This window comes from Cataglyphis hispanica, chromosome 19 (assembly GCF_021464435.1).
Source record: "Cataglyphis hispanica isolate Lineage 1 chromosome 19, ULB_Chis1_1.0, whole genome shotgun sequence".
Taxonomy (NCBI): domain Eukaryota; kingdom Metazoa; phylum Arthropoda; class Insecta; order Hymenoptera; family Formicidae; genus Cataglyphis; species Cataglyphis hispanica.
The window spans coordinates 2,468,732-2,489,802 of NC_065972.1; the positions used below are offsets into that span (position 1 = coordinate 2,468,732).

General features: G+C 32.5%; 5 protein-coding genes across 10 annotated transcripts; 4 read left to right on the plus strand and 1 right to left on the minus strand.

Moving 5' to 3' along the window:
- The first annotated feature begins 188 nt into the window (after positions 1-188).
- LOC126856720 (pre-mRNA-splicing factor ISY1 homolog) lies at positions 189-2,354 on the plus strand. The gene is made up of 4 exons (XM_050605499.1): positions 189-389; positions 485-507; positions 601-919; positions 1,124-2,354. The coding sequence occupies exons 1-4, from the start codon at positions 387-389 to the stop codon at positions 1,484-1,486; spliced, it is 708 nt and encodes a 235-aa protein (XP_050461456.1). The 5' UTR covers positions 189-386; the 3' UTR covers positions 1,487-2,354.
- On the minus strand, positions 1,517-10,438 carry LOC126856710 (synaptotagmin-14). Its single transcript, XM_050605480.1, has 9 exons — positions 10,172-10,438; positions 8,664-8,852; positions 8,254-8,391; positions 8,094-8,152; positions 7,825-8,004; positions 7,183-7,506; positions 6,620-6,973; positions 6,290-6,513; positions 1,517-5,723 (listed from the first exon to the last, which is right to left on the minus strand). Exons 1-8 carry the CDS (start codon positions 10,203-10,205, stop codon positions 6,301-6,303), a joined length of 1,491 nt encoding a protein of 496 aa, XP_050461437.1. The 5' UTR covers positions 10,206-10,438; the 3' UTR covers positions 1,517-5,723; positions 6,290-6,300.
- A 113-nt stretch (positions 10,439-10,551) lies between these two features.
- On the plus strand, positions 10,552-12,817 carry LOC126856718 (probable cardiolipin synthase (CMP-forming)). 5 transcript variants are annotated; one of them, XM_050605494.1, is made up of 5 exons: positions 10,552-10,930; positions 11,346-11,695; positions 11,825-12,082; positions 12,168-12,474; positions 12,686-12,817. In XM_050605494.1, the coding sequence occupies exons 2-4, from the start codon at positions 11,360-11,362 to the stop codon at positions 12,429-12,431; spliced, it is 858 nt and encodes a 285-aa protein (XP_050461451.1). In that variant the 5' UTR covers positions 10,552-10,930; positions 11,346-11,359; the 3' UTR covers positions 12,432-12,474; positions 12,686-12,817. The 5 variants fall into 5 exon arrangements, with proteins under 5 accessions (XP_050461451.1, XP_050461453.1, XP_050461450.1 ...); XM_050605496.1 differs by lacking the exon at positions 12,686-12,817 and having other exon boundaries at positions 10,552-10,926; positions 12,168-12,559; XM_050605493.1 differs by lacking the exon at positions 12,686-12,817 and having other exon boundaries at positions 10,553-10,930; positions 12,168-12,559.
- Positions 12,818-13,002: 185 nt separating this feature from the next.
- On the plus strand, positions 13,003-14,149 carry LOC126856716 (complex I intermediate-associated protein 30, mitochondrial). Of its 2 annotated transcripts, XM_050605491.1 has the most exons (3): positions 13,003-13,373; positions 13,485-13,876; positions 13,994-14,149. In XM_050605491.1, exons 1-3 carry the CDS (start codon positions 13,003-13,005, stop codon positions 14,005-14,007), a joined length of 777 nt encoding a protein of 258 aa, XP_050461448.1. In that variant the 3' UTR covers positions 14,008-14,149. The 2 variants fall into 2 exon arrangements, with proteins under 2 accessions (XP_050461448.1, XP_050461447.1); XM_050605490.1 differs by having other exon boundaries at positions 13,485-14,149.
- A 415-nt stretch (positions 14,150-14,564) lies between these two features.
- LOC126856707 (vacuolar protein sorting-associated protein 18 homolog) lies at positions 14,565-20,930 on the plus strand. The gene is made up of 19 exons (XM_050605475.1): positions 14,565-14,809; positions 15,114-15,212; positions 15,270-15,453; positions 15,555-15,889; positions 15,977-16,024; positions 16,344-16,533; positions 16,724-16,845; positions 16,955-17,167; positions 17,379-17,495; positions 17,554-17,666; positions 17,778-17,889; positions 17,977-18,159; positions 18,309-18,626; positions 18,894-19,029; positions 19,165-19,386; positions 19,539-19,690; positions 19,846-19,943; positions 20,184-20,495; positions 20,630-20,930. Exons 2-19 carry the CDS (start codon positions 15,132-15,134, stop codon positions 20,691-20,693), a joined length of 3,000 nt encoding a protein of 999 aa, XP_050461432.1. The 5' UTR covers positions 14,565-14,809; positions 15,114-15,131; the 3' UTR covers positions 20,694-20,930.
- Positions 20,931-21,071: the final 141 nt, after the last annotated feature.

Genomic DNA, 21,071 nt, shown 5'->3' on the forward strand with positions numbered 1-21,071 from the left:
ATTTAACATACCTCTTTATTTACTTCTGTATATATTATATATATCATAGAGATAAATTAAAATTTATTTATTTTTTTGATCACATTATTAAAAAAGTTTAATCAATTATGATACATTCAAAAATCCTACCTTAGAAGTAGCATTTATTGACCAATCAGGACAAATCTATACTCTTTTCTGATTGGTCAATCCATTGTTATCTTACTCTCCGGATAGTATTTTCGAACGCACCGCATTGCGATGGAGAAGCGGTAACACTGCAATGTGCCTATAATATAACCTCTATTAAAAGTCACAGAATATGACAAAATTATAATATACATTTACAAGAACAAGTAATAGTGTCAGTGACAGTACTGTCAATAATTAGTATATAACAGTTAAAAATGGTGAGTATAACATATATATATATATTATCACATATTTCATTAAATAATCGTATATTATTTATGCTTTATTTAATACATAAAATTTATTTTTTCAGGCACGAAATGCGGAAAAGGCTATGTAAGTATATTTTTATAGGTTTAATTTAATTAATTGATAATATTTCTCTGTTAATCATAATTACATATATAAGTAATCAATTGTATTCTTTAGGACAACACTTGCTCGTTGGAGAGCAGCGCAAAATAATGAAGGAGCAAAGAAAGAACAGGAGCGAAGGCCATATCTTGCTTCAGAATGTAGAGACTTACGCAAGGCGGAAAAATGGAGAATGCAAATAATTCGGGAAATTGCAAAAAAAGTTGCACAAATTCAAAATGCTGGGCTTGGTGAATTCCGTATTCGTGATTTAAACGATGAGATCAATAAATTGCTTAGAGAAAAACGGCATTGGGAAGCACAAATAAAAGAGCTCGGTGGACCTGATTATTCCAGAGTAGGACCTCGTATGTTAGATCATGAAGGACGTGAGGTAAAATTATAGATATTACTTTCACAATAATACATATATATCAAGAAATTATTAAATATTTATGTTAATATTATAAGGAATACAATTGAATCAATTTATATCTTTAGGATAATTTTTTTAGATGAATTACACATGTTTGTTTTATATATGTATATATATTACATATAGGATAAAACATAACAATATGGCTTGATTAAATAACAGGTTCCTGGTAATCGAGGTTATAAATATTTCGGGGCTGCTAAAGAACTACCAGGTGTTAGGGAATTATTCGAACAAGAACCGCCGCCACCTCCTCGGAAAACTCGTGCGGAATTGATGAAAGATATCGATGCGGATTATTATGGTTACATGGATGACGATGACGGTATTCTAATACCATTGGAACAAAAAGCAGAACAAGAAGCAAGAGAAAAATATATCAAAGAATGGATGTCTCGCAAGAAAGAACCAGAAGCCAATGTTGAAACAACGGCGCAGAAACCAATTCCTTCTCAACAAGATATTCAAGAAGCTCTATTAGTTAGAAAAAAGAAAGAGTTACTGGAAAGGTATGGGCTGGATTAGAGTTTTATCTGAAATATGTTGTAAAAAAAGTTCCGATAATTGTAAGTTTATTGATAGAATACATTTTTATAAAACGCGATGGAGATGTAATAATTATTGTTAATTTATAAGTACGCGTAATAACATTGATTAAGATAATTAGTTTGTGCAGTAGACATTCAAACTTGAATTAATGTTTATCGAGAAACGGGTGCTATAGATAAAATATAGATCAAAATCCAACATTATAGTCTGTTTATAATCTTCGCGATCTGGTATCTTTCTCATGATTTTATCTCATATTTCGCGATTTTGAAAAATTGACGAAATATTAAGATTTAAATGATATAGCGATTAACAAGTAATCGTTATTACCTAATCTAGCAATTCTCGTACGTTCTTATTCTCACAAATGTATCTATGGAATGTAACAAAGCAATTCATATGTTGGAACTTCAGATCTCTCGGCTTTTTATCGTCTTGATATTGCAAGTATCAATGAATAATAAGAGTCAAATATAGGAAACTTTTTTCTAAAAAGAAAATTCGTGAAAATTTTATCACGTTTTCTAAAGATCTCTAACTAGAGATTATATAATCCCAGTGCAGTGTTCTAAAATAAAATGTAATATGGTGATCCAGTCACTCCCTATACAAATCCAATATCGACTTTTCATGCAAAACACTAGAAAACTTGTAAGATTAATGTTATCACAATTACATTATATTAAATTCAAAGATTTAAAAGGCCTAAAAATTACCCTGAAAAACTACCTGCTAATTCAACATATATTACTCACATAATATGACTGGAAATCCTTGCATTTTCTCAAAGTTTAGTTTGTGTCTTGTGTAAAATAAATGTTCAATAATAATCTTATAATAGAGAGATATTAATACTACTCGCGTTAATTAATTTACATATTTAAACATTTCACTCCTCTTTTCAGCATCGTGCTGTTTATAAACAGACTGTGTATTAAGATGTACGATAATATTGCTAGGACCCAGAAGTACAATAATATCAGTTAATATACATAATGTGGTTAAAAAAACAAATGCAAATCTTATCACGTTTATATCCTAAATGCGTTTTAGAATCTGTTTTAATCGATTCTATTAACTCACAGCTATAGTTTTCACATTCTGTAAGTAAGTAAATATCAAGTATTGAAGAATTATAAGAGTATAAATATCTCATAAATTTTCTCACTCTCTTCATAACATATCCAATTACGATCAAAATCGGAAGTACGAAAACGTTTACATGTTTTCTTAGAAAAAAAAAATCCAGTTTAAATTGCAAAAAAGATTTATAAATGAAAGATGATTCATTGAATCTTTCTCTCTCTCTCTCTCTTTCTCTCTCTCTAAGACTTTGTAAGCTTAAGATATTCTAAACTCTCATTTGCAATAATTAAATTATTCGCAATACGTATAAATGTGTATATATAAAAAGAAATCGCGCTGTGCGATAAAAAAATTCCATACCCTAAAGAAGACTTCTGAGCCCTGGTCATTTTTTACTTCTAAAACGTAAATAAGACAGAATAGTTCGAGCATGGATTAATAACCATGATAAAAATTTACCACTAAAGGCTTGAAAAGATCAAGCGTTAAATGATTCACAGCATCTGTTTGTCCGTTGTAATCAGTGGCTGGTTTTCCCGCTGATCCGGGGGGTTCCCTAACGATTGTTTGGTTTAAACCCATCTTCCGCATTATCATCAATGTGTGTATATATATGTATATATATGAGTATGTTGTGTGTATGCACATTTATTAATAATTTTAAATCATATAATCTAAGAATCGTTGCTATTAGGTAATAAAAAAAAATCATTAATTATCAAAGTATTTAATGTCGAAAATTATAAATATGTGTATAAAAACAAAACTCAATCAAATTTGCTAAAAAGTTTGACTTCAAATTTGTTAATGAATCCATAGACATAAAATTAGTTTTATAAAGAGAATTGTTTTTGTAGACATCTCTCTTTATATCGAAATAATTTCATGATATTTAATGTGAAAAATCCATTTTCAAAACATCTCTTCTCTATTCTTTTTTGCATATTCTCTAATATAACTTTAGTATGATGAGGAGACCTCCTTGCTCAAAAATTCTAATATTATGCATAGATTATATCACGTATCTACAACCTAACGTGTATGCATGATCTTGTGTTTATGTTTCTATTTCATTTATATTATATCGACTCTACAAACACATCTGCGTTTAGCGAGTCATTGTGCGTCGTTAAATTGTGGATTTGTTCGTTTCGCTTTTTTATTCCATTTCGATTCGAAGTCTCGCTAAATCATCACCACACCGGCGCTAATTCTCCGCACTAATTCTCCGTGTATCAATCCATTCTCGAACCATCTCGAGAGATGCCCGTGTTCTTAATCTTATCTTACCGCTATAATCTGTCGCTTTAATCCGTCTGCTAATTTTAATCTTTTTTTTCCAGACATACCTGAATGAAACGTAAAATAATGTTTTAGAGTTGAAAGATTGATCAATTAAATTAATTTGATGATTAATAAAAATTGCATTCAAATAAACATAACTGTATATAAGTACAGATTTACAAACGACAGATGAAACGGTTAATAAAAATTTTGCGAGACAATGTCGATTAATATTGAGTATCTCGATAATCTTGAAATAATTTAATTTAATATTATAGTTAACGATTCTATTAATTTATTATGCAGCAATATAAATCGTTAGTTTTTAATAACAATATCTTTTTTACGGATTAGCTTGTTGCTATTTTTATAACAAATCTTGGCACTGGACATTGATCTTGCATCGTTCTCTCCAGAATTAAATATATATTCACTTAGAGTGTTTCATTCAGGTATGTTTAAGTTGCGGTAATAAGACTGAGTATCGTGTTATCGATACTAAGTAGAAATCTAATAATCAATGTTAAATGCACAGCGAGAACACGGGCTCAGTATTTGTCATATCGATTTATATGAACAAACACAAGCAAATATTCGTCCAAATATATGTACATACATACAATTATATATCGTAAGACAGGTAATATCGACACACTGATACAGCATAATACAGCAATGATTTATGATTTGACAACGATGTTATTGAAATATATGTGATATAGCTATAATGAGCAACATATTCATTGAGTATTACAGAAATAGTATAAATCGAAAGAGATAAAATGTATTTTTTGGCAAAGCAAAAATTACTTTTTCTTCTGGCGGTATTTTAAATTTAAATGTGTGAAAACATATATAAAAAATAATTAATAGTTCTTGGAATTTCACATTCTATGATGTGATAATTTTAGTTTATTTTGAGAACTATTTTAATTGAAGCTTATAACAGAAAAAAGAGAAAGGGAGAGAGAGAGAGAGAGACTTGATATTTTTTAAATAAAAAATTAAAATATCATGAATAAGTAAGTTTTAAGAAAAGAATAATATTCCAATTCATCAAAATCTTATTACTTATCAATATTAATTTACTAGAATATTTGCTAGAGTAGCTATATTATTTGAGAAAAAAAGCAAGAAATCAAAAGATGTGTTTCAATAATTTCGTTGCTCTATAGAAACAATAGATATGACTGTATAATAGTAATTCACTGTGTCGATGTTATCCATTTTCAGAGTGGACACACAAATCATTCGTTTCGATAAGTTCATCAAATCCCTAAATTCTCAAATTTACCAAATTAGAAACTTCCAAAAATGAAATACTAATTTTTTATCGAATCTCTAAGGATTTGTTTATTTTTTTAGGCTCTGCCAATTTTTAAGAGTATTTTATAAAATTACAGAAGCTTTTTTACTTCTTTTGGAATATTTTAGCAATATTAAGGAAACCTCGATGTTTTTCCAAAATATTTCCGAAAATCTCTGAGTTTCCTCACTCTTGAAATATTTCCAAACTTAGAGATTTCTGTGTTTTTTTTTCTGTTGCATGACCACCCTGTTACAATACTATAAAGTCAAGAGATGTATGTAACTAACTCGTGTATTTTCCAAATGCCGCTCGGCCACAATTTCACTTACATTACGACGATTCTCCATTTAGCGTGGCACATAGCCTAAAGAGGATGAAAGGCACAAAGTAAAAAATAAAGGATCCAGATTGGCTCAGGCACATGTCGAGTCGGAGAGCGTCGTACCACGTGACAGGACAGGCACGATGAGAGGACCAGGATGTCGATAACATCACATGATCGTCCGGGATCCTCGACATCGAAGATAAATCGCACTGCTCTCATCAGCGTATCAAAAAGGAAATGTACTTGGTACATTTAGACAAGAGTTTGTAACTCAGAGTTTATTCCAAACAGCATCCCGAACAAAACAAAAGCCCAAACAACTTTTAAAAGATGTCTAAAATTTTAGTGACAAAGCATCTTTCGTGCGTGTTATTTAAGACGCTATTTAGATATTTATGTATTTTTGTCTAACAGATGTCTAAAGAATAGTACGACATTTTTTGGTCTTTATGTCGCCATTTGTGATTTTTATTTAACAAATACAACATTGAAACATCATTACGATGTCATCTGGATAATTGCGTTGTTTGGGCTCTGACTTATGATTGACAGACCGACTGGAATATTGACTTCCGTTAATCAATCAGGCAGTACACAATGTGTCTCCGCGAGATAAGAAAAAAGAGCCGAAATCTCTTTCGAGATAAGCCACGAGCAGTTATTCTTTCTCAGAAATGCGCATCTGTTTCCCATACTCTTCGCGGCAAATACCGGCGAAATCGGTTTCGCACTCGAATGACTGCGTCGAGAATAAATCCAAAAGGAGACAACTCACTCGAGAATGCCTCAAGGACGCAATAGCGAGTGCCAGCGTTGTACTTGCGTCGGTTGCCTCGCCGTCCGCATGTCATTCCAATGCTGCAGTTCCTCAGATCCGGAGCTATTCAAACCCATAGAAAGCCAGCCGATCATCTCTCGTCCTTTTCTACCCATTCCGCTCCGCCGACGATTGTATACGGATAGGAAGAGCGTTACGTCCCCCAATTGAAACAACGCGACCTTCACAGTCACAAAAAATAATTCCGTATATCATATTTTAACGTTATAATCGGATTTTAAATGTCCGGAAACTTTTAAAAAATCAGGAAATTTTCATAAAAGTTACCTGAAATATAAAAGTTTCCTTGTAGAGAGGATTTGGCTGAGCGCGTTTTAGACCGGTCTTCGACCGGCCCATTTCGTGATTGTTGCTGTCAACAAGGGCCAATTTTACGTAGGTGTCAGGTGGTTTCGTGTCATTTCCACCTCCACCGCGGAAATGGGAGCCCTTAATTATTTCTACTGATAAGCGGCCCGTCGTGCCATTGTATGCCAGACCGATTAGAATTTCGGCAACGCTACCACCTTTCATACTGCTGCCGTAAGGTGGTATAGCTGTAGAGGCATATGACTGAACCGACTGCTGAGATCCCGTGGAATCGCTACGAGTTAGACTGCTGGTAGTTCCCCAATCTTGTGCCTAAAAATATAACAATGAATTTTTTATTCGATTTCGAATTAATGTCCTTCGCTAAATTAAATATGATATAATATTATATGAATGTATGTGTATACGAAAATTAAGAAATTAATTCCCGTAAAATTTATTAAACAAAAGGCATGTCAACTATATTTCTGACGTGAATTAGATTTACATTACGAATTGAAAGAGATTTTAGAATGATTTACCGAAGAAGAAAGCGGCGGTTGAAGAGTCAACCAGAGAGTCGTTTCCAGTTGAAGATTAATCTGATCAAAGGATACCCTGGCTTCGCCCAACAATCTCTCCCGACGCATCATTCTGCCACCCCAGAGGTATACCCTAAGTCGTACTCCCATTGCGTTTACATCCTCCGGATTTACGCGAGGAAGTAAAAAGCTCTCCATGTATTGCGGCGATGTTCCTTGTCGAACTCGAGTCTTGCGTCTTTGCTTCTTTGATGGCAGCAAGACTAATCGTACCTGACTGCCGCCGATGCCGGGAGGATAATTTCGTCCTTGTAACACGTGAACCTAGCAAAACAAAATATTTCAATTGTCGAGTAATATTTATTATGTGATAAGAGAGAATTTCAGGTTTCATGTTTTTAAAACAAAAAAATTATTATTGAATAATATTTTATTCAGGTTCAAGTTTTTTAAACGAATATATAAAAACAAATTATAAATATATAGAATAACACTCGACTGATATTAACAATGTACAATTTAAGATTTACGTTAAGATTTATTTTTAAAAAGATATAAAAAAAATTATAATTATAATATAAATTAAAATAATTAAAATAAATATAAATAAATGATTAAGTATTATGGAATAATTATACGAACTGTCATCTCGCGCATTGGGGCATCGTATAAGAAAGCGACTTCCAGACTACCAACTTCCTCGGTAACCATCGTACCCATCGTTGTGATGACATCATTGGTCGTCGATTCATTTTGCTCGACCTCTATCTCCTGTTCTCTATTGTCGAGTATAATGTTAGATGCCCCAACTTCCACTACACACTGGAAAAAAGTTAGACAGAATACGATTTTGTATTCTGATTCAAAGCAATTTTTAAAAAATTTTTCTACAAACAAAATCAAGAAATTACCTGCTGCTGATCCGTTGGGGAATGTTCCTCGGTGCAGCTACTGGAAGTGGTCCCAGCATCTACAAATGATGATTATTGTTAACAAATCCAAAAAGAACTATATCTAACGGTTGTATATTATTTCTCATTTTTTAAATTCTATATTGTCGTTATTACTGACCTACGATGGTCGTTGGTACATCCTCCGCTTGGATAGTTAATGTATCCGGTGGAGGATGTGAATGCGAGTTTAATCGTCGAAGAGCGTCTTCCTCTGAATCTGAGCTTGTTTCTGGATCTGAATAGGAGAATGTTTTCCCTAACAAACAAATATATTAATTATTAGGAATTATTTCTTATGCCTTTGCTGCAAAAAACCGGACATTTCGCAGTTCAGAAATTTAGCAATTATTCGGTGTAGTAGCGGCTGTAGATTCATTCGTTTTTCAATCTTAAAATTTATTTAACAAATTTGAAATTAACTTTCGTTATCGCAAGTTTGAAAAAATATAAAATTCAAACAAACCAAAAATTGTTTCGAAACGGTAAATATTTGCAAGAAGAAACCGGGAGTCGATATAAATCATATACCTATGTTTTTCGAGATTTGAGATGTGGAGCTGTTGGTGGACTCACAGAGAGGCACACAGACTCCGCCGAAAAGCGCCGTGGAGGAGGGCGGCGTGAAGCACCACTTCCGGGACAAATAGAGGAAGAGGGCCAGCAATAATACTACGAAACCGGCAACGGCTCCCAGAACTGCAGTCGCTTCCACTGGTACTGAAATACCCCAAAAAATCCTCATTATATTTAATAAATATTTATTATAATTTGTATAACAGAAAACTTCTCTTTTCTTCCCTCCCTTCTCTCCTCTCTATATATATTCATACAAAATGCTTTTAATCATATCATTTATACAGAATGGGCCCAAACGTTCCGGCCAGACTTTGAGAAATTTAATAGAAAATTTAATTCTGAACAAAAAGTTTCCTATAAGTCGAAAAAGTGCTTCCTTAAAAAATTAGCGCCCAAAAATCTACTTCCAGATTTTCCAGATAACCAGCAATTCAAGATAATAGTTCAGAACAATAACAAATTATAATAATCAAAATATAAAATTTTTTTAACTGTAAATATTCGGTCATACATAATATAATATAATCTTTCTAAGCGTCATATACAATTGAAAATCACTGTGTGTACATAATAACAAAAAATAAAAGAGTGTGAGAAAAAAAGAAAGAGATAATTTTTTATGTAAAGTAAATCTACAAAATAAATATATTTCGCGCAAGTCTTGGTATTACCTAAAAAAATATCTTTTTTTCTACAATATACATAATATATTTTTGTTTTCTTTTGGAATTTTAATCTCGAAGTTTTCTAGGCACCGGTGTATCGGTTATTGTATCGAGCGCGTTAACGCGACGGCGACATATTACGCCGTAATGACCTGGAATAATTTATTATCGCTCCAGTTGACATAAACTATCTGCGACGTGGAATTGCGCAGCGTCGCACGCACGTTTAACGCAGTCGATTGTACTAAAAAAAATCATTTCTCTTCCCCTGAGATTGAGAAACCGAAACAAACGTTGAATTTTTCAATACGTTCTTATCTCGACGTAAATTTGCATTTTCCAGAAAATTGTGGAATCTCCGTTTGTCCTTACGATAATTGTCCTCTCGAGCGTACATTATTCTTTGCAAAAATTTGAGAATCCGCTTGCGCAATGCGGATTGTGAGGATTCTCGATCATTCGAAACTATCGAATCCTCTAAATTCTTTTCGCATCTCGAAAATCAATGCCGAAGGATTTTGCTCGCGGCTATTAATACTGATTTCCAATCGACATCCGCTTTTTTCAACGCCCTAATAAAATAGGAGAAAGAAAAGAAGTAATGGAATGAAATTTTCTCGATTTTTAATTAAAAAATGGTGATCGCAATTTTTAGTCTCGTCGATGATATCGTTCTACCGTATGATTCCCGTTTCCCGTACTCGGAGGAAAAAACCCTCGAAGGGATACGGACGGAGAGGAGACCGAGATCGTCGCCAGGGAGACTTAAGCCCGACCCGGACATAGTGGACTTACCCGCCAAGAAGTGGTCTGATCCAGCCAGAATCATGCTCGACCGCGGTGTCGCATTAAAACTTGTTCAACATTCGGCTCGTTGGCGCGCCCGGGATTTTGCCTCTCGCGGAATAACGAGACGCATCATCCGCCTCGGCTGTCGCCGGGCGTCCTCCCGTGACAGAAGCGTGGCTAGCTGGCTTCGTAAGCTAGCCAGCACAATAATACGTGGGCGGGGGTGTACACACAGCACTCTGTTGCTCCGAGGACCGACGCGACGTGCGCCTGCTGTACCGAGACCCGTCGATCACGCCTGCGCGACGCGGCCATCTTGCTGAGGCGCAGTGACGTCACAATGTAATTCTACTGCGCAACGATGGTGGGGAGAGGGAGGGAAGAATTTTCTGCGTCTCTCTTCTCGGAGCGAAGAACTCTGGGGCTCTGGGATATTATCTGTTTTATCTCTCGGTCGAAGATGCCTTCTTAGTTTTAATCGCGAAAATTATTTGACACTAACCAGCTGTAAAAGTAGTCTTCTTAGAATTGTATAATTAATTTATCCCCAACGATGATTTTTGTTCGGAGGCAAAATAAATAGTACCTCTTGTATTGATATTTTTGAGAAATACTTTACCTGTTGTTGTTTATTTGTACTTGTAGAAATACAAAGAACAGTGTAATATGCGAGCGGTGAACTTTGTACGTTTGTTACTTCCTCGAATCTAACCTAAAAAACAAAGCCGCTTACGTCGCGTGCGTACCAAAGGCAGACTCTTGTATGTATGTACATATATATCAACGTGAAGCAATTTACGTTTAAGGCAGTTGTTTTTACAGGCTGTCTCGGAATTGACAGAAAGTGAACGCGCAATACTTCACTCGTAAACGAAAGTGAATATTTCCCTAGCGGGAATGTTGAGGTTACGTCGTTTTCTACAAAATTTCGATGTTTGACATTTTAATACAATTAAACTTCGAATCCATTAAGTATATATATGTTTTCGAGTTTTCTTATTAAAAAATTTGAACTTTTTTATCTTCGACCTTTGCTAAAAAAAAAAAATATGACCGATTTGACATCTCACAAGAACAATATATTGATTTTCTGCCAATTCTCTCGAGAAATATTTTAAATCATATTGGTTAAACGTGAAAATATTTAATAATTTTTGTTTTTATTCTATTTTTCGAATAGGAGCAAATATAATTATGAGCTACTTTACTGTTCTACGATTTAAACAAAGATCTACAGTTTTAAGCAAAGGCTTAATAGAGCAATGTTTGAGACAATATCTGATGTGCCAAGGCAGACTCTATGTTGTAGAAAGTGAAAATCGTTATAGACATTGTATCGGTGCAAAAGATCGAGCAATTCGGAGAAAAACATGGCGAACACGTATATTGCAGGATATTAAACATACGAGAAGAAAAGTAGAGGAAATTATAGAAAAGGAAAATATCTGGACAATACCCAATTTGCTTTGCATGGGTCGCATAATGACGTCGCCGTTTTTAAGTTATTTGATTTTATCACAGGATTATCAGGTGATTCAATATTTTGATAAAGTTATGCGTGTATAACACAAATGTGTTGTCTCGTATTCGAATGTTGTCTCTACAATTATTTTTTATATTATGTGTTATATCTAAAAATATCTTTTTGCCATGGCATAGATAGCGCTATGGCTGCTTGCATTTGCAGGAATCAGTGATTTAGCGGACGGATGGATTGCACGTACTTGGACATCGCAGGCTTCTAAACTTGGAAGTTTTTTGGACCCAGTAGCAGACAAATTGCTCGTTGGAACACTTTTCCTCTCTTTAGCGTGGGTTGGTTTGATACCAGTTCCACTTACTTGTCTCGTTATCGCGCGTGATATTGCTCTAGTATCTGCTGCATCTTACATTAGATATCATTCCCTGCCTCCACCAGTATGTGTGCAACTGCAGTGATATATGCAACTATTAATTTTATCATATATTTAACTCGCATTAAACTTGATGTATATGATTTTAGAAAACCTTAGCAAGGTATTTTGATCCTACACATGCTACTGTACAATTGGCACCAACCTTAATAAGCAAGCTAAATACTGGGGTGCAACTGTCTCTGGTTGCTGGAATGCTGGCTGCTCCCGTTTTCCATTTTGTAGACCATCCAATCTTACAATATCTCTGTTATTTAACAGCGTTTACGACTATTGCGGGAGGTGTCAGTTATCTGTTGTCAAAAGACACATATAAATTGTTGAGAAAGAAGAAGAAGACTCAGACTCCTTAAAACTAGACTGTATATTATTGATATATACGATATTGTAAATTATGTAAGAATTCATTGTTTGTGTATTATTCTTTTGTATTATCATATCTGCTATATCCTGTACAAATATTAAAATAATAATATTTTTATTTTTGAAATTTTTAAAAAGGAAGAATACTACTGAAAAATTTCTTCTATAAAATCTTGAAATTCTATAGTTTTATACAGATTTATATAGAATGTTTATTTCAACATTACATGTTTTTTTTTTTTAGGGATTTTTGAGGGATACAATGACATTTGTAAATAGAATATGTACGTTACTGAAATCGGCTCATGCGCAGTGCGCAATAGCGTGAACAAGTTTGTCCGGCAATCTTTCCACATGGAATTTCTGTATCTTTTTAAATGCATCTTCATAAATATATAAATAAGAATGCTCATTTAAGACATACACACCGTGTGTGTGCGAAAAGCACTACAACCTATTATAAAGCAAATGAGTTATAAATAAATCGGAAAGATTAGCCAGTAATTTAACCAAACTTGTGATTTCTCTATATACAACTACGAGAGCTTAAAAAGATCGAATATGACTACGCGAATATTTAGAAAAGTATTGACGGATTTTGCGATCGGAAGGAGAAAATTACATGTAACTGTGAATCATTTGTCTTTCTATCAAAAAGATCGAAGATCAGGTTATAAAGTAGTGTATGATAGACCACCACCGGAACAAAACTTGAGCATTATAGGCAGATTACGCGAAGGGTGCCGACAATTGAAGGAAGAGTTTGGTATTTGGTTGGAAGAAATGAGGGAAACGTTGAAAATGGATCCCACTTTTATATACAGAACAAATGAAGTGGATGTTGTGTGGCGATTTAACAAAGATCCAAAATCATTGGATCAGTGGGTTACTAGCTGTGATAGTGATTACGAAGAAGGCTACTCAACAGCAAAGTGAGTATAAAGGATACACATATATACAATATAATAATAATAATAGATTAAACACATTTATATCTCATGTTTGTTATTTCTTGTCAGTAATTTGTCATTGTTTTTTTCCAGATTAGAATTATCTTCTACTGGAACTGGCATATTCTCTGGTACATTAAGCACTCGTTTGCCCAAAGATGGCAGAATAAAAAGTGCTGGTTTCTGTAATATTACTACAATTCCTAAACAAAGATCCTTCAAACGCGATATTTGTCATGATTGGACGCCATATACTCATCTCATTCTTCGTGTTAGAGGAGATGGCAGATGTTACATGCTGAGTATTTCAACCAGAGGCATATTCGATTTAACGTGGAACGATGTATATAATTATGTGCTTCATACCAGAGGTGGACCTTATTGGCAATATGTTAAAGTACCATTCTCCAAATTTGTATTTTCAAGTAAAGGCAGGCTGCAGGACGATCAGACAGCCATCATGCTGCATGAAGTCACAAATTTTGGTATTACATTATCAGACGACATTAATGGTCACTTCAAATTAGAAATTGATTATATTGGTTTGGAGAACGATGAATATCATAACGAAGAGTTTGCTTATGAATCTTATAATTTTTCAGGAGTCAGATTTTAATTTTTACATACAAAGTATGATAAAAAAAATTTTGCCACTTCGTTATTACTCTCCGTTTATGTCGGGAGTATAAATAGAAAATATGAAAAAAAGTTGCATTGTACATGAATAATAAAAATTTATATATAATTTATTAACAATACATCCAAAAGAAAAGCAATATCTTCCTGAAGAACCAACTTGTTTTAGCCTTATCCTTTATTTTATCGTTCGTCAAAAATACATTTGTATAATATTGAAATTTAAAAATTTAAATGCTTTTTTTTAAATGTGCATGGGAGAGACATGGATAGATTTATTTATGTGATAATGAGTATATCTGACATATTGGCTATCAAATAGAGAATTTCTGAATTTCTATTAGGAATTTAGAAAATCTCTATTCGGTAACCAATCAGTTCATCTGACAAACTTTTTGTCGTTTGAGTATGGATGCGTTCCGTTTCACGTATTGAGCGCACAGATCGCCTGAAAATCTATAGTTCACGTAACATATATTATAGATTTCCAAGCGATCTATGCGCTCTATGCGTGAAACGGAACGTAACCTATATTTTCATCTAAGGTTATGTCTACGTTTGACAATCAGCTGATTACAGCTGATATAGCTGATATTCTTTCATTCTTAGCTAATACTATCTAGTTACAGCAAAATTAGACGCATCTCGATGCCACTTATATAAAGCTATTAATATTTTTTGAAGATTTTTACGATGGCGCGAAATAATCAATTGGATTTTTAAAAAATAAAAAAATTGTAAATTTATGTTTGCCTGTATTGTTTACTTTTGAAATAGGTTCAGTAAGTGAAATATATATACATCATTATTTTTATTTTATTTATCAAGATTTATATATATATATATATATATATATATATATATATATATATATATATATAATTATAAATGTAATGTTATTAATATATTTGTTTACATATTGTTATTAAACTTTATTATTTTATATTTTAAAATCTTGAGTAATTTTTTAAATATGTGGATATAAATATTTTAGGAGATTGTACATTTAAAGATTTTGATACTATTTTTTAATATAATGTATATTACATGTGTATGTGTGTGTATATGCATATTTGATTTATACAGGTTTATTTAGTAATCAAGATGACATCAATGTTTGATCAGTATGAGCAAGCTTCTCAGCGTTCCAAGCAAGTAGTTGCACCACCAATTCGTCCAGACATTGTGAGTTTGTATCATTAAACATTAATTAACACAATATACAATTATATTATTTTACAGAGCACAGCAGGCTTTATTCAAATGAAGCTGCAAGATGATGGGCCAATATTCACTAAACAGAAAATTAACTTTTTGCCATCTGACAAAATTCTTCACTTGGCTGTTAGTAGGAACACAATTGTGATTGCTATGGCTAACAATATCTTATTGCGCATTGACAAGAAACAGTCTGACAAAACTGAAGGTAAATGAAGCAATGCTGATTGCTTTTTTTCTATTAATCAATAATAATGATAATTTTTTTATTTCATTATTAAATGGAGAACATTATATCTTTGCTTATAGAAATTGATATATCTAAATATGCATTGAGCATGAAAATATCTGGCTTGTTTCTGGATCCATTGGGATATCACCTGCTGATAACTCTAGTACCAAAACATGGAGATAATCCATTACCAGAGATATTCTACTTGCATAGGAAGACGACAAAACTCAAACAGGCTGGCAAGTTCAAGGGTCATGAAATCACTGCGGTGGGCTGGAACTTTTCTAATACCTCGGAAACAACCTCTGGTCCCATTTTACTGGGCACTTCTAAGGGTCTGATTTTTGAAACAGAGATTGGACTAGAGACTGATAAGATTTTTAATACAAGTTTGGAGCAATATTGGCGTCAGGTATTAATATTTTGTACACAGATCACACATTATTTCATTTATTTGCTCATAATCTTTCATCATTATTAATATTCATTGTTAACAAAGCTTCCGAATTACCTACCTCTTTATGGTACAAAAGAGGTAGGAGGATTGGTAAGTTTTACATATATTCTTCTTTTTTATATTTTTATATATAAATAATTAAAAATATATTTGAATATAAATTATTATTATTAATATCTTTTTTTTAATATTATAATTTTTTCTTTGATTACATAAAAGAACATAAAAATATGAAGATTACTTTTGTATCTTTATGAAAAATAAAGATTGATTATAGATTTGCTCACTTTCATATGGCTAAAATAAGGACAATACTAATAAAAATATATTTTTATTAATGTGTGTTTAAATATTATTTAAATTATTCATTTTTAAAGCAGTATATGAAATATTTTTGATAATTTTTTAGGTATTTGACTTAGGAAAAAATAGTAAGCCTCCAATCACTGGAATAGAATTTCATAAAATACCTAATGCAGACAAATATGTGATTATTGTAACCACTCTTATGCGAATTTATCAATATATTGGTGCTATTGGCAATCCTGAAGAGAAACCGCTCTTGCAACAAGTATTTTATAAATATTTAAATGCCCAAGGTAAGAAAAACATAAAAGTTGCCTATATGTATGATGCTAGTATTTTAAATCAATCTTGTAAGAGAACTCTAAGAAATTAAGGAAAAAGAAAAAAATTATTTTAGCTTTTTATAATTTGAAAATATTTAAAAATTGTTACATGTTAGAACTATACATTTCAATAAATGAATACATTACATATTTATTTCAGAGAGTTTCAGCGAAGTAATAAATTCTCTGCCATATTCGAAAATGCAATTTTATTATCCATCCTTGGATGCTTTTCCAAAGTCATTTGGATGGTTGACAGAGACTGGTATTTTATATGCCCAGGTATAATTATGCTCTCTACTCAATTTTAAGTTTTTAAAAAATCGAAAATTATTCTAAATATATGTTTCTCTGAAATTAGATGAAGATTGTATTGTTTGTGTGATTTTAGGTGGACCCGAAATCGGATACAAATATATTGATCAATCAGCAGATGTTGACGTGTCCGGAAACAAGTCTTATTGGTAATAACGTTTCACAAACCACTTCGGTACCATTGTCCTTTGTATTGACGGAATTCCACGCATTATTGCTATACCCAGATCATGTAAAGGGCATATCGCTTCTGAATCAGGAATTGATATTCGAAGACATATACAATGATGTATGTGAATTTCTCATTTCTTTATAACTATTATGTTTATATTACGATTATAACTCATTAAGAATTAGAGAATTAAAAGAATATACTATCAATATAATTAAAATAACTATAATTAGTTACAGATAATTGCAATAGAATTTAATATATAGCTGAATTTTTTCGCGAAATATTAAATATGTATTATGTATAATTTTCATTTAATGGTGTTTAGGTGGTTGGCAAATTAATTGGCATTACCAAAGATCCCGCGACGAGATCGATTTGGGCTTATAGTGAGCAAGCCGTTTTTAAATACCGAGTAACGAAAGAAGATAGGAATGTTTGGCAGGTAAAGAGAAAATAAAAATAACAACTTTGAAATAATGCTAATAATGTATTTTGTCCAGGTATACGTCGACAAGGGTGAGTTTGAGCTGGCTAAACAGTATTGTAAAGACAATCCGGCGCACATCGATCAAGTGCTCATTAAGCAGGCAGAAATGCTTTTTAAAAACAAAGAGTGAGTCAATGGATTTATGTTTATCATTGTGTGAAGTCTTTTTTTTCAAAGTATTGTCAAGTATTCACCTCTCTAGTTTAAGTTTTGTTTTGATATTTGAATATATTACAGATATGAGAAAAGCGCTTTAATATATGCTGACACTCACTCTTCCTTTGAAGAAATCTCATTGAAGTTCCTGCAGGAATGGCAAATTGAGGCATTGAAAACGTTTCTGTGCAAGGTACATATAAGAATTGTTAGAATTACCCAACAGTTGTTTCTTACTATAAATAAATATATTAAATAAATAAATATTATTTATTTCAAGAAACTTGATGGTTTGAAGACACAAGACAAAACACAGATAACAATGATTGTAATTTGGGTGACAGAATTATTTATGAATCAAATGGGAGCCTTGCGCAGTAGCAACACATCCTATCTCCACGATTCGCAATACATGGAATTGCAGAAACAGTTTGACAGCTTTCTCGCCATCCCCAAAGTCGAGGTATGTAAAGAAAATAAGAGCAGATTCAAAATAGGAAATATATATTTGTTAAATTTTGCATTTTTTTATGTCTTTGGCACTTGTTAAAGTAATTTGATTTATCATAAATTTAATTAACTCTAACACTAATTAAAGCTTTGGATACTTAGGAATGTATAAGGAGAAATCGTAGCACGATATACGATTTGATGGCCAGTCACGGCGACAAAGACAATTTGATACGTCTTACAATAATGCATTGTAACTATGAGGAAGTGATTCGTCAACATCTGTACAAAAATAATTATCTAGAGGCACTTGGAGTGCTTAAAAGTCAGAACAATAAAGATCTCTTCTATCGATTCGCGGGAATATTGTTGCAAGAATTGCCGCGGCCTACGGTAGCCGTCTTGATCTCGCAAGGATCATCGCTGAAACCAGCGAAACTTCTGCCAGCTTTAGTCTCGTGCAATAGTGATGAAAAGCACGTAAGAAACAAATTGTTTCTCTTTCATCTAATAATTATATTGACATTATAATAACTAAATTAAAAATAACGATTAATTTTATAAAAACGATAAACAAAAAGTTGAAAGAACAAGAAATCCAATTTGCAAGAATAAAATAGGATAAATATAGAAAACAGCGATATCGCGATCAAATTTTTAAGTCATGATAGATATTATTTATTTTATATTATCTCTTTTAATTACACATAAGTAATTTTGTTGATAATTCAGCCTTTTTTTCCATAGGCAAAAGAAATTATTAAATTCTTAGAGTTTTGTGTGTATAAACAAAACTCGCAAGAGCAAGCAATCCATAATTTCCTTCTATCATTATACGCGCGTTACAAGCAGGATGAAGTCATGCGATATATAAGCTCTCAAGGTAAACATCTCGTGCGTTTTATGAATAATTAACTTGCTTACAATTATAAATAAATTGATACATTTCTGTATTTTTTTTATCATAAATATATCATTTAAAATAATCCTTGAAACGATCTATTGCTGTTAATTCCAGGTCAAGATATCAGCATGGTGCACTATGACGTGCATTATGCGTTACGATTGTGCCAGGAAGTAGGCTTGACAGAAGCTTGCGTACAATTGTCGGCCTTACTTGGTTTGTGGGCTACCGCTGTGGATCTCGCGCTTACGATCAGTGTGGATCTCGCTAAGCAAATCGCCGCCATGCCTTCTGATCATGACGACGAGCTAAGAAAGAAATTGTGGTTAAAAATAGGTAATATATAACTATTTCGTTAATTAATTTAATTCTGTTAAAAAAGTCTTGTAAATCTACAACGAATTTATTATATAGAAATTTGTGAGGGAGAAATTTTATATATTTGTTATAAATTATTGTTAAATAAAGATTATTGTGTTGTGTTGCAGCGGAGCATGTAGTACGAGAAAAAGATGACATACAGCAAGCAATGAAATTTTTGCAACACTGCGATTTAGTTAGGATAGAAGATATTTTGCCATTCTTTTCCGATTTCGTCACAATTGATCATTTCAAGGAAGCTATTTGCAACTCTTTACAGGCATGTATTAAAACTAATTCTGAATATAGGCAATCAGATTTTAAATTAAATTTTTACATTCTGACTGCAGGATCATATTTCAAGAACATTTCGTATTTTTAATTTCAGCATGCTTCTTTCCACTAATTTTTCTTTTCTTTTTTAACGTGCAATAGGAATATAACCAGCATATTCAAGATCTTAAGGAGGAGATGCAAGAAGCCACAAAGGCAGCAGAACTAATCAGGAAGGACATTCAAGCCTTTAGAACCAGGTACTGACAAATAATTTTTTTAAATCATTTACTTTTTCACTTACAAATTCAATTTATTAATACCTATCTTATTTCATGACAGGGGAATAGAATATATTAGGATTATTCATAAAATTTGTTTATGTTGAAACTTGTATTATATATGAAAGTAATTATTGTGTTTGTTATTTTATCACAATATTTTATATATTAGGCATTGTTTTTATTTTTTGTTTTAATCATCAAGTCACCTTCTTCCAGATGCACCTTCGTGCATGCGAGGGATACGTGCAATACATGTGAGGTGCAATTGCTGTTGAGACCTTTCTATGTGTTTCCTTGCGGTCATAAATTTCATAGTGATTGTTTGGTGGCGGCGTTAACCCCGATGTTGTCTATGGATCAAAGGACGAAGCTAGCGGATCTTCAGCGACAATTAACTGCCATCTCGAATCGCCCTGAAGACACTACCTCGATGACATCTGTATCTTTATCTACGAGAGACCAAATCAAGGCTGATATTGACGAATTGGTCGCCTCGGAATGTCTCTACTGTGGAGAGCTTATGATAGAGTATGTTTCTGTCGAATTAAAAAATTTCAATTGTACAAAAATATTAAAATTTAAAGATTATTCATAATTCTTCTTAAATTATTTGAAAATAATTTTGAATAAATCTCAATATGATGATTGGTTATTTTTCGCAGATCAATAGACAAGCCATTCATCGAGGAAGAAGATTACGAACGCGTGATGAAGGAGTGGACATGATAAATCTTCTGTGCAAAATTTGGTAGAGCATATTTATTTTTTCTTCTTTTTCTGTTTTTAGAAGAAATTAATTATGACCTGTGTGAAAATCATGGCTTGGCCATAAATTAGCTATTGTGATCTCAAAATTGACGCTTCAAATTCTGGTATAATTTTCAAAATTGCATTTTTTTCATATAATTATGTACATAATCGACTTCTTAAAATGTATATATCCAAGAAAAATCATGAAAGATATTTTGAGCTCCATATACAAGCTTTTATTCGCAAGAATAACAATTATTATAATTTAAGTAGAGAGATTAGAATTATAGTCGATTTTCTCTATCTTAGATTTCATTCTGTTCCAAGTCAGTTGTTTTTCTCTAAACTAGAAAT

What these genes read in the sequence shown, in the direction of transcription:
- LOC126856720 (XM_050605499.1), top strand. An exon ending in CGAAATGCGGAAAAGGCTAT is followed by an intron (nt 508 to 600) that starts GTAAGTATATTT and finishes TGTATTCTTTAG; the next exon opens with GACAACACTTGCTCGTTGGA. An exon ending in TAGATCATGAAGGACGTGAG is followed by an intron (nt 920 to 1,123) that starts GTAAAATTATAG and finishes ATTAAATAACAG; the next exon opens with GTTCCTGGTAATCGAGGTTA.
- LOC126856710 (XM_050605480.1), bottom strand. Translation starts at nt 10,205, where the DNA reads ATGATTCTGGCTGGATCAGACCACTTCTTGGCGG. An exon ending in TCAAATCTCGAAAAACATAG is followed by an intron (nt 8,392 to 8,663) that starts GTATATGATTTA and finishes TTTGTTTGTTAG; the next exon opens with GGAAAACATTCTCCTATTCA. An exon ending in TGTACCAACGACCATCGTAG is followed by an intron (nt 8,153 to 8,253) that starts GTCAGTAATAAC and finishes CATCATTTGTAG; the next exon opens with ATGCTGGGACCACTTCCAGT.
- LOC126856718 (XM_050605494.1), top strand. Translation starts at nt 11,360, where the DNA reads ATGAGCTACTTTACTGTTCTACGATTTAAACAAAGATCTACAGTTTTA. An exon ending in TTTTATCACAGGATTATCAG is followed by an intron (nt 11,696 to 11,824) that starts GTGATTCAATAT and finishes GCCATGGCATAG; the next exon opens with ATAGCGCTATGGCTGCTTGC. An exon ending in ATCATTCCCTGCCTCCACCA is followed by an intron (nt 12,083 to 12,167) that starts GTATGTGTGCAA and finishes ATATGATTTTAG; the next exon opens with AAAACCTTAGCAAGGTATTT.
- LOC126856716 (XM_050605490.1), top strand. Translation starts at nt 13,003, where the DNA reads ATGACTACGCGAATATTTAGAAAAGTATTGACGGATTTTGCGATCGGA. An exon ending in GAAGGCTACTCAACAGCAAA is followed by an intron (nt 13,374 to 13,484) that starts GTGAGTATAAAG and finishes GTTTTTTTCCAG; the next exon opens with ATTAGAATTATCTTCTACTG.
- LOC126856707 (XM_050605475.1), top strand. Translation starts at nt 15,132, where the DNA reads ATGACATCAATGTTTGATCAGTATGAGCAAGCTTCTCAGCGTTCCAAG. An exon ending in CTGGTATTTTATATGCCCAG is followed by an intron (nt 16,846 to 16,954) that starts GTATAATTATGC and finishes GTGTGATTTTAG; the next exon opens with GTGGACCCGAAATCGGATAC. An exon ending in GCAATAGTGATGAAAAGCAC is followed by an intron (nt 18,627 to 18,893) that starts GTAAGAAACAAA and finishes TTTTTTCCATAG; the next exon opens with GCAAAAGAAATTATTAAATT.